At 44.4% G+C, this 14,295-nt stretch overlaps 1 protein-coding gene across 2 annotated transcripts; it reads left to right on the plus strand.

Moving 5' to 3' along the window:
- Positions 1-582: 582 nt before the first annotated feature.
- On the plus strand, positions 583-12,812 carry LOC120900999 (synaptic vesicle glycoprotein 2B-like). Of its 2 annotated transcripts, none has more exons than XM_040308666.1 (6): positions 583-747; positions 9,737-9,925; positions 10,007-10,607; positions 10,685-10,833; positions 10,908-11,727; positions 11,805-12,812. In XM_040308666.1, exons 2-6 carry the CDS (start codon positions 9,889-9,891, stop codon positions 11,986-11,988), a joined length of 1,791 nt encoding a protein of 596 aa, XP_040164600.1. In that variant the 5' UTR covers positions 583-747; positions 9,737-9,888; the 3' UTR covers positions 11,989-12,812. The 2 variants fall into 2 exon arrangements, with proteins under 2 accessions (XP_040164600.1, XP_040164601.1); XM_040308667.1 differs by lacking the exon at positions 583-747 and adding an exon at positions 3,431-4,147.
- The last annotated feature ends 1,483 nt before the right edge of the window (positions 12,813-14,295 follow it).

Raw genomic sequence — 14,295 nt, forward strand, 5'->3', positions numbered from 1 at the left:
TACCGCTGCTGCCGTACAAAGCCACACACACACACACGAGCACACAATACAACAACCTCTCGTGACAGACAGGCAGTTTGCCGAAGCTTAAGCCTCGTAACGACCATCCGATACATGCATCCCAACAAGATCTTCTCGTAAGACCGATAGACAGCAAAAGGGGAAAGGAAAGGTGGTTGGGATATTTCCCGAGTTTCTGCACAATTCTCAATTTCACAATTGGTCACACTAGCCGGGGTCCATTTTTGGACCTGCAGCAGCAGCAGCAACTGGGACCATAAATAATTTCGCAAACAGTAGCGCAAACCTTATCACTATGAGCTCATAGCAGCACCCCTTTTACCATCTTTTATACCCCAGAACTTGAATTTGGACTTCTTGTTGACGAGGGAAGAGCCTTTGGGAAGCTGGCAGAAGCTTACGATCACGTTGGGAAGGCGTTTTAAGCTGTCGCGTTTCGCGTGATGCTGTTTGCAGTATGATAAGCCAGAACAGACAGGGTTTATCTCCGGCTGTTAATCTTTCAGTCGCACTCGGAAATGGTAAGAAATGGTCTTGCATATAAAAGGCGTACGCCGGTAGCAATCCTACCTTTCGAGGTTTGCTTGCAAACCCCGTACGAGTGCGAGTACTCCCAGTAGTAACTGATCTAAGTTGGGAAAGGACAGTGTGGTGTGGGCCTGTGCTGCAAGGTGTAGTGGAACGCTGCCATAACCAGTAGTGTTGTGGAGGAAAGAAAAAAGAAAGGTAAGCAGTAAGTGAAAAATGCAATCAATAATGCACATGCGCCAAACGTTGAAAGAGCGGAATCTTCTGAAAGGGTCTTGCGAAAAGAAGCTTTCCACGTGGAGCGCGTGCTTAATGTTGTTTATTTACGCAAAACATAGCGCACAGTGGCGAAAGAGAGTTGGTGTCGCAGTGTTGCAAGTTTGTAAATACATCTGTCCTTGCCCTTTGCCACCAGACAAGCACGATCGCGCACACGATCGATCGACGACTACGAAATTAGGCACTACCAATTATTTGCAAACGATATTGACAAACTCTGTTGAAACTGTGTTAATTGCTCTATGTGTGTGTGTGAGTGTGTTTGGTTTAGGAATTCTTCCGAAAAAGATAATGCGCACTACACCAGCATGAAGCAAACAAGACAACAAAAACTGAACCCTCCCCGCCCGTTTTGTGAGGATCTTTTTGTCAACTGAGTCATCACACCGATTCGCCACGCTCTCTGGAGAATTAGAAAGCAAGCGCTAATTAGAGACCAGAAACGCTATCGGCCATGGAATGATGGTAGTGGTGGTGTTTCCCGCTGCTAGCGGCGGCGAAAGATGACTTTGAAATGGAGCTGACATGCAGTAAGAGGTTCTCATATTCTCAGGCAACAGCCTGCGGAAGGAAAAGGTTTCGAAAGGCTGTGCGTCAATTACGGTACCGCGTCTGCAGCTTACAAGTCGAAACATCTCAAAATGGCTGGAAGCCTTTGTCCCCTCTGGACTGCCCAGACACAATGCCAGACGTGTAGTACATGCGCATGGTTGCACTCCGCACGCACAACCTGTCGATTGCGTTCGATCCGCTCCGCTCGGCTTTAATTTGTGGGAGTTAAGCCCCCCGACCCGGCCTAATCGAAAGTGAGAGACGTCGGAGAATGCGCGTAAACAGCATAACACCGTAAGGCGTTAGATCTTTTTACACGCTGCAGTCACGCGAAGCTGGGCGGAAGTTACTGTTGTTCCCCGGCGGTGAGGTGTGAATACAAGCCCTCCTGACCTTTTTATGAGATTGGAAGAGGGTGGAGCTTTCCGATGCTCCGGAGCTTTATTGTGCAGACGATCAATGAAACACTAGAGCTAGTACGGTCGGTCGCTACCCAGTACCCAGAAGGTGAAGGTTCTTACTGATTTGCGTGTTAGTGTTTCGTCTTTTTGGAGGCTTGATTTAAGGCTTCCTGGATTTTCGTGAAAATATCAGGAAGTCTATTTGTTCTACCTTAAAAACTGTTTAAGATGCTGTGTGCATGAGCTGTAAGTCATTGCGTTGTCTCGCTGTTCACGTGACGTACGATTGGGATTAAGATAATAAGATAGCGTATCTTGTTGTGTTGTCTTAAACGTTTTAATCGCTCTGGGATTATTTTCGCCTTTTTTGTAATTTATAAACAGAGAAGATTTATATCTTAAACATTTCACGATTAAGCTCTCAACAATTCTAGACATGTTTATACAGTTATTCTGGTTCTTGTTTTGAGTTTTTCAGGTTGTTTCCCATATTTTAACTCTTCAATCATCGAAACGACGTCATTACTGAGCTACCAAAGCTTATTTTAATGGACTTCTCTTGACCTTACAGACATTTTGTATATTTTGTTGTACCTTGTGTATGATCATAAGCAATGCGTAATACTCTTGTTTTTGAGACCAAAAACATAGGCAAAACTTGTCTTATTTTTTGCGAATTTGTAGATTGTTTACGAACAATGATCGCGTTTTGGGACATGATGATCGTTGTTCGTACATGCTTTCGTGATACAACTAACATTCAATTATCAAATGGACAGGAACTTTCATTTAAATGTGTCTTCTGGATCCTACAAATATCGGATCTTACAAAGATCTTCATTGTTTGAACCCGATTTTAACTCTCGTTTTATTCCTTCCCCTTTGGATTTAAAGAGTATCCTTCCCGACTACAGGATGATCTATGATTGGATTCATTGAAGATTACATTGGAAATATGAAGATATTAATCTTATTTCTTCAAATCCAACATCAAATTCATCCACAATATTGAGTTCGTCAAATTCAAACCCATTGATTTGCCTTGTTTGATAACGCCGAGCTGATGTGGAGTGATTCACTGCAACAACACTATGCCATTCGTGCCTCCCAGATAAAGAGAGAGAGAGAGATTCACCTCCCATGAAATGGTGAGAATTTGTACTGCACGATGGTCACGATCACGATGGTCAGAATCATTCCCCCTCAGTAAAGACAAAAGCCGCCGAACCTGATCCCACCGGCAGACCCATCCCGTCCGCAAAAAGGGGTTCCATCGGTTCTAGCGTGCTATGCACCATTTCCCGCAACCTTCGTACCGTGCAACAACAACAACAGCAACAACAAAGTTTGCAGTGCGATAACTCCCGATAAGCCGAAAAAGAGTAGAAACCCGAATCGAAGTGTTTGTCTATTGTCTGTGTGTATGCGTGTCAGATGAGCCAACAATACCGCAGTATCAACAACTCACCAGAGAGTCATTCTAATAAAAGGGAAGGGGAAAGAGGGGGTGGTTTTATCACTGTGTTGTAGCTACCACCCCGAGCGCGCACGCTGTATTGATTCATCCCCCTCGTTGGGATCGTTGCGCTCGCAAAACGGCTAGACTTTGGTGATCGATCCGCCGGACACGTTCAGTTGTAAAGCGTCCGTCGATCGTTGCGCACCAGTCGAGTAGAGGCACCAGTTCTGCAAGGTTCTCCTTTGCGATCATCTATACATCTAGCAGTGTGTCACTCTCGATCAAGCGTGTGTGTGTGTGTGTGTGGCTGTGTTTTGCCATCTGCGTTGTCCAGCCGATCGTGAGCCACATTCACTCGCCAGATATCGGTCGTCTAGGACGCAGGCAGCCGTAGCCATCAAAGGATCGAACAGATCAACAGCTCTGCTGCCGCTCTTCCCGTACACAGTGGATGATCTCGTGCTTCGCGATCGTGTAAATGTGCTCCTTCCGCGTCAGTTCTTCCTTTACTAGCGGTGCTAGCGAGTATGTTTGGCGGACTTAACGGCAAATACCATTGAATTAGCCCCATTCTTTTAGGGGATTTAGGCACTCTCTCCGGTGTGTTTCTGTGTGAAGTAAACGAAACAGCGTGTGTAATTCCATTCCATTCCAAGCTCTTCTTCAAACCAAAGGAAAATCGTGACCAAATCCTGTGCCTGCATGGTTGTGAATGTTTGTTTGCGTTTTGCCCACCTTTGCGCGTTCGCCCCTCAAACAGCAGAAGTGTTAATGTTTCACGAGCTGGTACGCTTATTGGCAGTATCGTGCATAAAATCGACCATTTCCAGTGACAAAGGTAGCAGTAAAACGACCCGTTTGTTCGAGCGAAGATCCAAGCCCGCCAACTGTTGCTTGTGACGAAAAGGTACGTTTTGTTTTCTCTTGTGGATGAAATCGATTTCTTCTAATCGAAAACAAGGAGCTGGTTCTTGTTCGTTTAATGACGGGGCTACGGTTGAAAATACTTGTTTTGTACATTGCGTGGCACTTTTTTTTTTGGATGAATAGATCCGCCTTCCCCATTATACGCAAAACAAGGCACTACTTTTGTAGCACCTGCACTAAGTGAGTTTAAATTGCCGTTCGTTTCGCTTACATCACCACGCATTCGTTGGTGAACTCACCACCCATTTCGATGTCCACCGAGGCGTTGGGCTTCGGGGCAGCATAAAATGCATACCTTCCCCCGATCGGAACCTCGATCGGAACCACGGATCTCCCACGCCCTTGGCCATGGTTGTTTCAGCGCCTGGTATGTGCCGCCGGCAATGTGGAAGAATTCACACGCTGGCACGATATATTGTAGCAATAGTAGCAATTATTTGCTACGCGGAACTACCGCACGAATGCATTCGGATGCACCGAATTTCGATAGCGACTGCTGGAGGGTGTATTTAAATTCTGATTGACGGCTGACGGTGTGTTTGAAGTTTGCACTGGTAATAGGTGTTGATGATCGATCGACGGATAAGAGTGGGATGGGGGGGGGCTTGTTTTCATTCCGACAAGAAGATAATCACAGATCAGGGCACAGGCTGGGGGAGAGTGATCTTGTGTGTGTTTTAATGCATAATGGAAGATGCGAGAAAATGAAAGCGAATGACCCTTCAAAGGTTTGCGAGTGGCAAAGTTAACGTGAACCATTCACGCGAGGGTGCCATCAGTGGTACAGCGGGCTACAAAATGGATTTCAAGAACTATCTCAAAAGGTGATCTTAAACCAGTTTATGTTTGTTTTAGTTTAAGTACCTTGGTGGTCCTCCAACTTTTTTACTTTTTAATCTTTTGCTTCATTAATCTTATATGGAGTGCTAAGCCTGTTGTATGTAGAATATGATGGATCATGGTTCAGAACAAGAAGATTTATAAGATTCCGCCAATAAAGCTTCAATATAGCCTATCGCTACACTTTGAAGCCTTTGGCACGCTTGTTTGAGTAGGCTGGTTACATTCTACGTTGTACTATTGTTGATTGAGAATAGCTTTTCAAAGATTCTGGTGTCATAAGTGCAGTCGTTAAGTTGTACGACCTAAACATAATGCCCGTCACAGGTTCAAATCTTGTATGGACCATGGGCTTCCCTGAACCAAGAGCATATATTGCTATTTATAAACAAAAGCCTATAAGAACTTATACAAAGGCTTAGCAAAAATTTGATTAAACAGACAAACATGTGTTAGCTGAAGTGAGAAAAATTCAATAAAACCACACAGACTCAATATCATGTCCGTTCTATTGAAACGACGGGTTCAAGCCTACAATGGACCGTCCCCTCCCGTAACAAGGACTGACTATTCGGCTGCGTGGTACTGAATAAAGTCTCGAAAGTCTATATAGACCGGCATGTCGACGACGTTACGCCAAATAGAAGAAGAATTAAAATTAAAACACGAAATTTTTACAGACCTTTTAATTTTCTGCATTTTCTATGTACCATTTTTGCCTTTTTGAGCCAGTATAGTCGATATAACAATAATCATTGATGTATGGATAAAACGTAGTTAAGTAAAAGACACTAAAATATATATTAAATTTGTAGTAAAATACGTAATACACAAGAGTCTATCATTGCTGATAACGAGGCATAGCTTGGTATCTTTGGAACAAACATTGAGAAGCACTGTCAGAACCTGAAGCCTTAGGGACAAACATGGATGACTTTTAGGCAATATTTGACAATAATAAATGTAATCGGGTCAATTAATTCACTCCGAAATAGCTCAATTCAACACGTTTCTCTATGCCTGAAGAATCTTTTCGTAAAAAAGAAATGCTTTAACTTAAATAAAATGGTTAGTTTTTTTAAATGATGTAGTCATGGAGTTATCCCTCTATCCTAGTTCTCCCGTTTTTAGTCTATAACTGAATATTATAAGTTTTATGTAACTGTTATGATTGTACTTATACTTGAACTTGGCATTGTTGATCCCTTTCAATCCAATTCCTATCACCACCACCATCATCATCATCATCATCATAATCATCATTACTGATGTTACGTTTTGTAATAAAGAATAATCACTTTTAAGAAGTGATATTGCATTAATTTTGTCGATTTACAATGCTTGCTGCCAATGTAACTTCAGAATGAATAGTGAAAGCAATGTAATTTAATAATTTCCTCCTTAATCGATCTCTAATCGTAAAAAAATCCATTTTAATGATGATTCCTAACGAAACAACTCAGTTAGAAAACCAGAGAATAGTTTAAAGGCCAAAACAGTTCACCATCATAGTGTTGGAGCTGCTGCACTGCGGTTACGTTAACATTAATGCCGAATTTGTTCGTACCTTGGGATGACTATTTCCAGCTCCAAGTGTCAACGAGCTCGTAAACAAACATTGGAAGCAATGGAGACACACACAACACCATCCACAACAATACACACACATACGAAACCACTGATAAACAGCTGCGTCCTTGTGTGCTTTCTCTCTCTCCCGTGGTTGTTGTTGTTGTGGTGTCGTTGCAGTGCAAGTTGTTCGTCTAATTCCACCACCGACGATTCCGGTAATCAGTTTCGATTGAAGAACGTTCCAAATAAGCAACGTTAGAGTCGAGTCGAGTCGAGTGGAGGAGTCCTAGCTTGGGACAGAAATTAAGATGTCCGGCAATTTGTCGTGGATGATGGATTTGGAGCATTTCGATAGCTGCGCCAAGAGACTTGAGTCTTGCGCACTCAAGAACGGCACGGTGTACCGTGCACAGCAAGGTCGCTTGAGAGCTCTCTCTCTCTCTTCAGGGCGGCTTTAATTTGATGATTTAATTAGCAAAACAAATTTTCTAATCAATGCTTAATGTGGCCACCCCTCCACGAGACAGATCACGCGCAGCGTGTGCCTAGAATGTAAGTTTACGCGTGCTTGTACGGTGCACCGTGCACAGGGGATGAAAAAACCGGAATAGCGGTAGCTCATTCGCATAACTGGCCACGATTAGACGGTTACGGTGCGCAAGAGCACTCTGTCTGTCTAGGCACCTTTCTCTGACGTCACTCTGGCTGCTGCATATGCTCGATCAAGCGCGCGATCGCGGCACGGGAGGGAGTTAATGAATAGTTAAACGGGTTTAACATATCCGGGAAGATTTAGGCGCTCAATGTACGCGCAAGCAAAAGGTTTGGGAAACCGGCGAGGTAGATAACAAGCCACCGTTCGTTTACTGTGCCGAAGGTCAGGTTTTATCCTCCCCCCGGAGTCTGATGCAAGTCGGCGGGTCAGTTTAAACTAGATTCGTGTGGTTACCGATCAGCGAAAACGGGTTCATACTGATCGAGCTTGCGCTGTTTCATTATTAATGTTACTGTTTTTGTTTTGCATGAGCTTGGTTTTTGTAGCTTTTACGTCGTCAACTGATGGACATTCAAGTGAATCGTTCACAGAATTGAATTGAGCTAATTTTGAGGTTGATTATTCATAATGTGAGTTGAGAGTACAAATTCACTTGCTAATAATTCTTTAAAAATAGAGTCTGACATAACAAATTATTATTTAAAAAATCACCGACTTTTGTCTAAATATGTGAAACATTCAAATATATCGAGCATGTAAATATGAAAAAAAGCCACAACATAACATAAGAAAGATAATGATCGTGAAACTACGAGAACGAACAAATACAATAATATAACAAAATGTATGAATGATAATAAGGATGTTCGTTTACACGGCCAAATCGTAATGAGGATCCGTTTTCCCATACATTTGATCTGCAAAGACTTGCGTGCCGAATTGAAACTAACAGAAAGCTTCGTTTTTAAAATGCTAGACAGCTTTAGAACTCATTTCATTCCACTTTGCGTTGATCCAGATTGTTAAAATTTGCATCACCACACGTTAAATGATTTAAATCACAAACGTGGAATATAATTGGCACGTAGCATAAATATTCATTGGCCAGTTTCTCGCAAAGATAAAGCCGCCCGGTCCGCCGGTCTGTGTTTTGTAGTAGGTACCGAATGCTTAACCATTTATTTTCTCACGCGGCATTGGATGCGCAATGGACAGTAAAAACGAAGATTGACGGAAAATATAATTCTCACTGTACAATTAGCCGTCCGGAAACGTGCGAATACCTAACGCGATCGCGGAACTAAGAACTTATGGGAATCAGTGTCAAGTATCTTATATTTCTTCAACATTTTGCATTTTAATATGACACCTGCTTGATGATCGGGAGAAAAATAATAGCAAATAAAAGAAACAAATGGATTGATAAATTGATTTGTGAGAACGTTGGAATGAAAAACGTACTTAACAACCCAATAGAAATGACAAACAGCTATTTTGTAATAGATTAATAACCCATATTTTAACATCTTATCTAAACACTCGATCAATCACTCGGGATCGCTGTTATTATCGTCGCTCGCGAAAGGGCCACACAAACGTAATCAGCTCGGTTGAATCACCCAATTAGTGTATCGGTGATCATTTCGTGCCGGGTTGTTGCCGGGTTGACGCCGTGCTGTTGGTTTGGTCCCGGCGACACTAGCGCGGCGAGGTGTTAATTTTCAAAACGATTCACTTTTGTGCTCTGTACATACACAACACACACACACACTCACACAATTACAGCTAATTGCACTTTCAATTCCGAGATTGTCTTGAGATGGATCTCAAAAACCCGCTAAACGAACGAACTCTGACGTACATGATTAGTGCACACCGTCAACAACTTGCGGCAGCTTGCGATAGCTGTTTAATATTTAAGATACCAATCAAACGAAATCACATAATACGTAACAGGCAACAAGTAGACGACAGTCGCCAGTGTCTGGGCTTTGTTGCGGGGCTGCACAGGGCAGAAAACATTTCCGACCGGTAGTAACGCTCAATTACTTCAATCATCCTTGCTGCGGCTGGGGCCGAATTTCATTAATCTAGTTTACAACTGTTGACTGGTACACACTCGTACTCGGTCCCCGGTCTTCCTATCATTAGCCACCATTAGCGTGTGGCGTTGCACAGCGCAGCGAAAACAAATTACACACGACCAGGACGGGCTGTTTCCACGACCACCAACGCTAACGATGCCGATCCCTACATTCGGGATGGAGTGGCACCAAATTGAAATCATTCCAAAGTGAAGTAAAAATGATTTATTATTAATACAATTGTGGTTGTGTAAAATGGAAATGGTGTTTGGAAATAATGGAACACAGGAACAGTAGTCTGATTATGAATTCCAATCGATTAAAACTCGCTAATGATCGAGGCTTACTTGGACCGGCTTCGCACAGGGGAACAAGCATGCTGGTATTGAGTTCAAACCTTGAAATGGTCGATCTTTTTCTAGGCCTTTTCATGTAGGTGTTTGATCAGTATGCATTTATTCTGCATCGTTAGTATGGAGAAGAGATCCTTAATTCATAAAAAAGATTAATAAAAAAGAAGATTAATAAAACTAATAAAATCGTCTACATCCTCTCTTTTGCTCTCGCTCAATTTCAGTTTACGACCCAAAAACAAAACCAAATCTCAATCTATAAATCGGATAAACGCGTGCTCGCTCTATCCGCAACTCAACTTCTTCGGAGAATTTCTTCCTTGTTTATTGAATTTTACCAGCGCAACCGATCAACCACACTTCTCGCCTACATAGGATGGTAGAAGGTGACACCGATCAGAACCAACCAAAGTGTAAGTCTTCAAGTCTCCGCTCCACTCTCCATCAACCGCTCAAAACCTAACCTCCCATCCGCTTCTACCATTCCCAAACAGATACCGATGTAAAGGACGACAGAGTAGCGAACGGTGACAGCAAGGATCATCCGTTGGCGGGAGGAGTCGTTGCCCTCTCCCTGCACGAGAAGTCGCTGGACCACACACAGGCTGTACTGCCACCACCGGCACCCGGCACCACTGGGAACGGCTCGGCGGCCGGTCCGCTCGCCCTCAGCAAGCAGCACGAGGCCAACTCGGGCACGGTCGGTACGGACCCCGAGCGAGGGGTCGCACCGATCAAGGCTGACTTCGAGCAGGCGATAGAGCTGACTGGTTATGGCAGGTTCCACTACATCCTGCTAGCAATATGTGGGCTGGTAAGCACCAGCGAGGAGATGGACGTCATCTCGATGTCGTTCATCCTGCCCTCCGCCCAGTGCGATCTCGACCTGAACACGCAGAGCAAGGGCTGGCTGAACTCGATCATCTTCATCGGCATGATGTTCGGGGCGTACATCTGGGGCAGTGTGGCCGACTCGCTCGGCCGCAAGAAGGTGCTGATCGTGATCTCGATCATGAACGCGTTCTGCATCGTCGCGTCTTCCTTCTCCCAGACGTACGAGGTGTTTATGGTGTTTCGCTTCCTGAACGGTGTGGCGTAAGTTGTGTTGCAAAACGAATAACCCCGGAGAGTTGTGCGGTGTCGTTACCCATCTTTCTCTTTTCGCGCTACAGGTTAGGCGGTAGTGGTCCCGTCATCTGGCCGTACTTTGCCGAATTCCAGCCCAAGTCGAAGCGTGGCTCGATGCTTAGCTTTATGGCGGCGTTCTGGACGATCGGCAATCTGCTCGTCGCCGGGCTGGCCTGGCTAATCATCCCAACCGGTAGGTGTACCGGCTCTTTAGACACATTTACAACCTCAAACTGACATCTCCAACTGTTTCTGTCCCTCTTAAAGGTATCGGCATCACGACTCCCGCCTTCACGTACAACTCGTGGCGCATCTTCCTGCTCGTCTGCTCCATACCGTCGTTCATTGTCGCTGCACTGCTGCTGTACCTGCCGGAGTCACCGAAGTTCCTGCTCTCCCAGGGCAAGATCGACGAGGCGCTGGCCATCTTCCGCGGTATCTACGTGACGAACACGGGCAAGTCGAAGGACCAGTACCCGGTGCGCGAGCTGCTAATCGACGAGTGCTTGCGCGAGGAGCTGGAAGCGGTCACGAAACCGATCAAGAACAAGTACAAGCGCATGCTGTACGACATACTGGACAACAGCAAGCAGGTGTTTATGTCGCCGATCCTCAAGTTTACCATCATCTCGATCACGATCAACTTTACGTTCCACATCGGCTACTACGGGCTGATGATGTGGTTCCCGGAGCTGTTCAACCGGTTCGATGAGTTTACGCGCGCCCATCCGGGCGTGGAGGACGCGTCGGTGTGCCAGGTGACGGACTATGTCGTTGGCATGGGCTCACACTCACAGACGGGCGTCTGTTCCGCGACGATACCGAGCACCGTGTTTATGGAGTCACTCATTACGGTGGCGGCGGCTCTACCCGCGAACGTGGTGGCCGTGCTGGGGATGGATCGGCTCGGGCGTAAGTTTTTCCTCGTCTTCAGCACGATGGCGGCGGGCGCTTGTTCGGCGTCGATGTACTTCGTCACCAACCAGCACCAGAACCTGGCCGTGTCGGCCATCTTCAGTGGCGTCATCTCGATGGGCAACGCGTCGCTCGACTGTCTCATTACGGAAGTGTTTCCAACGAATTTACGGTGAGGCGATCGAAAGGATATTTTCGATGCCAGGATTTTTAATGGAAATGCTTGCTTCTATTTTGCTTGTTTTGCAGTGCAACCGGTGTGGCGATCTCGATGGTGGCCGCACGGTTGGGCGGTATCATCGGCAACGTGGTGATTGCCACGCTGCTCGACCTGTACTGTCCCGCGCCGACGTTCATCGTGGCCGTCCTGCTGGCCGGTGGCGGTCTGATGTGTCTGTTCCTGCCGAACACGACGCGAACCGCCCTGTCCTAAGCACTGGGACGGCGCAACGCGCAACTTCACACCACCGACACCGTGGGCCCCGGAAACCGCTCCCCCGTGCTTCCCACATCTCCCCTCAAAACGCCAGCGTACAGCCGTCGGCTGGTGCATTCAACAACGAGCCCCATTCAATCATTGTTTTTTTTTTAGTTTTTTAGAGTAGACTTTTTTTGTTTTTCATCGTTTTTTTTTGCTAACGCAAACGGGTAACCAGGGGGGATAAAGAGATTTAAGTGTTAGCCACAGCAACCAAAAGAGAGAAGGTTGTTTGTGTGAAAGAGATAGAGAGAGAGAGAGAGAGAGAAAGATGGGAGGGAAGAGCGTAGCTACCTATACATATCAAAAAATGGCAAAACGGGGCCAATTATGTGGCTCTTTTTGATGGAAGTTTTTTTTACTACTCCCAATTCCTCAAAATCTTCTCCTTCGCCCCCTATTATGTCAATTCCCCTCTCATCAATTAATGTCAAAAAAAACCAACACGTGAAGGATTGAGAATTAATTGAAGCCATTTATAACCACTTTTCCTAACACATTCGCTGGTGACGCAAATGGCGCAAGCGGGTGGGGAACAAACAAATAGTCCCCCAAATCCCTCACTCCCTCTAGATGTTGGTCGAAAGAATTTATTGTAGTGGTGAGTTTTGTTAGCTGTCGCGGGAAGTGTTTAACTTAATCTTAAAAGCAAAATAGTAAGCCTACCGGTCTGCCTAATGCGCTGGGCTGATAGGTGGGCGCTGCGCGAACGTAGCAAACGCCCCAGCATACGTGAGAGAGTAGCCAAATAAATGTTTAGCAAAACAAAACCAAAAAAATCGAGTTTGTTTATGCTGTTTGATAAGAAGTGATATTTTTTATGCTTTGTACTGGAGGTTTTATAGGAGAAATTGAGAACTTAATTGCAATTTTTGAGATTGTAAGTGGAGCTTCATCGGTGAAACACCAGGCGTCCCCATCGCCTTTATGTCCTAATTGAAAGCATTGAATGCCTAATTGGTCTGCAAACGTTTTATGAACCATATGTTATGGTGTGTAGATGTTTTCAAAATAATATGAAGGATAAGACACAAGGACTAACCAATAGTTGCAAAATAAAACGAACAGTGGAACGATTGTTTCTCTTTGCCATGAGCATACCAGTTGATTCCTTTCCTTCCTTACAAAATGTCGCCCGAACGATTCCTTGCTTACAAAATAACGACCGCTCATTAACATATAATCTATTTTCTATTGAATTATAATACTTTGATGATCAGGTGCAAAAATAGGCTTTCAAGTGCTTTCATGACGTCTATTTTTCAATGTCGTAAAAAAATACACCTTGCAATGAAAATAACTCGTTTTGAATGAAAATATCAAACAATAGGAATATATGATAAGCTTGCACTACTGTTTACACCTACTTGCTTAATACAGAAAATTAATTTAATCTCTGTGACTATAATTGAACCATTTAACCGTCAACTCTACAACCGAATACCCGGGTATGATTTCGATTTTTAATCTTTAATAACTTTTTACAGAGAAGTCGCAGCGACAAAAATTGTTCATATATCTTTAGACTTTTTTATTCTCTTTATTTTCGTGCAAAAAAACATAATTTTTTAAAAAAACTCGAAATCTTTTTTTTTTCTTCGATATACTTTTTGTATCCCTTACTTCTACAACCGGCATACCCGGGTATCCCATACATTTTGTATGGGGAATGAAAGATTTTTATGCTAAAACTTTAATAACTCCTGTTCTAGCCGTAGGAGTTGCATTAAATTTGAAGAGAAAGTGTATACATTATAATTCTTTGCCTTTGTTTAGTTGATATAATTTTAACAATTCTTTTGATTTTTTTATCCTTCAACTGATGATCACTCAGGCGGTAGAGAACCTCGGATTGCAGATAAACGAGGCAAAGACCAAACTGATGATGGCAACATCAGCGGCCCTACCAATAAATAGTCAGAATCTACGTAAGCGTGACGTGCAGATAGGTGAGCGCACTTTTGAAGTCGTCCCACAATTCACCTATCTGGGGTCTAAGGTCAGCGACGACAACAGCATGGAAGCTGAGTTGCGCGCAAGGATCCTGGCTGCCAACCGGTCTTTCTACAGCCTGAAAAATCAGTTCACCTCAAAGAACCTGTCGCGACGGTCGAAGCTGGGACTAAATAGTACCTATATAGTACCGGTACTCACATAGGCCTCTGAGACATGGACACTGTCCAAATCTGACGAAAGCCTCTTAGCCGCGTTCGAGAGGAAGATGCTCATAAGGATACTTGGCCCCGTATGAGTGGAAGGACA

The sequence above is a fragment of the Anopheles arabiensis genome, chromosome 3, assembly GCF_016920715.1.
Source record: "Anopheles arabiensis isolate DONGOLA chromosome 3, AaraD3, whole genome shotgun sequence".
Lineage (NCBI taxonomy): Eukaryota > Metazoa > Arthropoda > Insecta > Diptera > Culicidae > Anopheles > Anopheles arabiensis.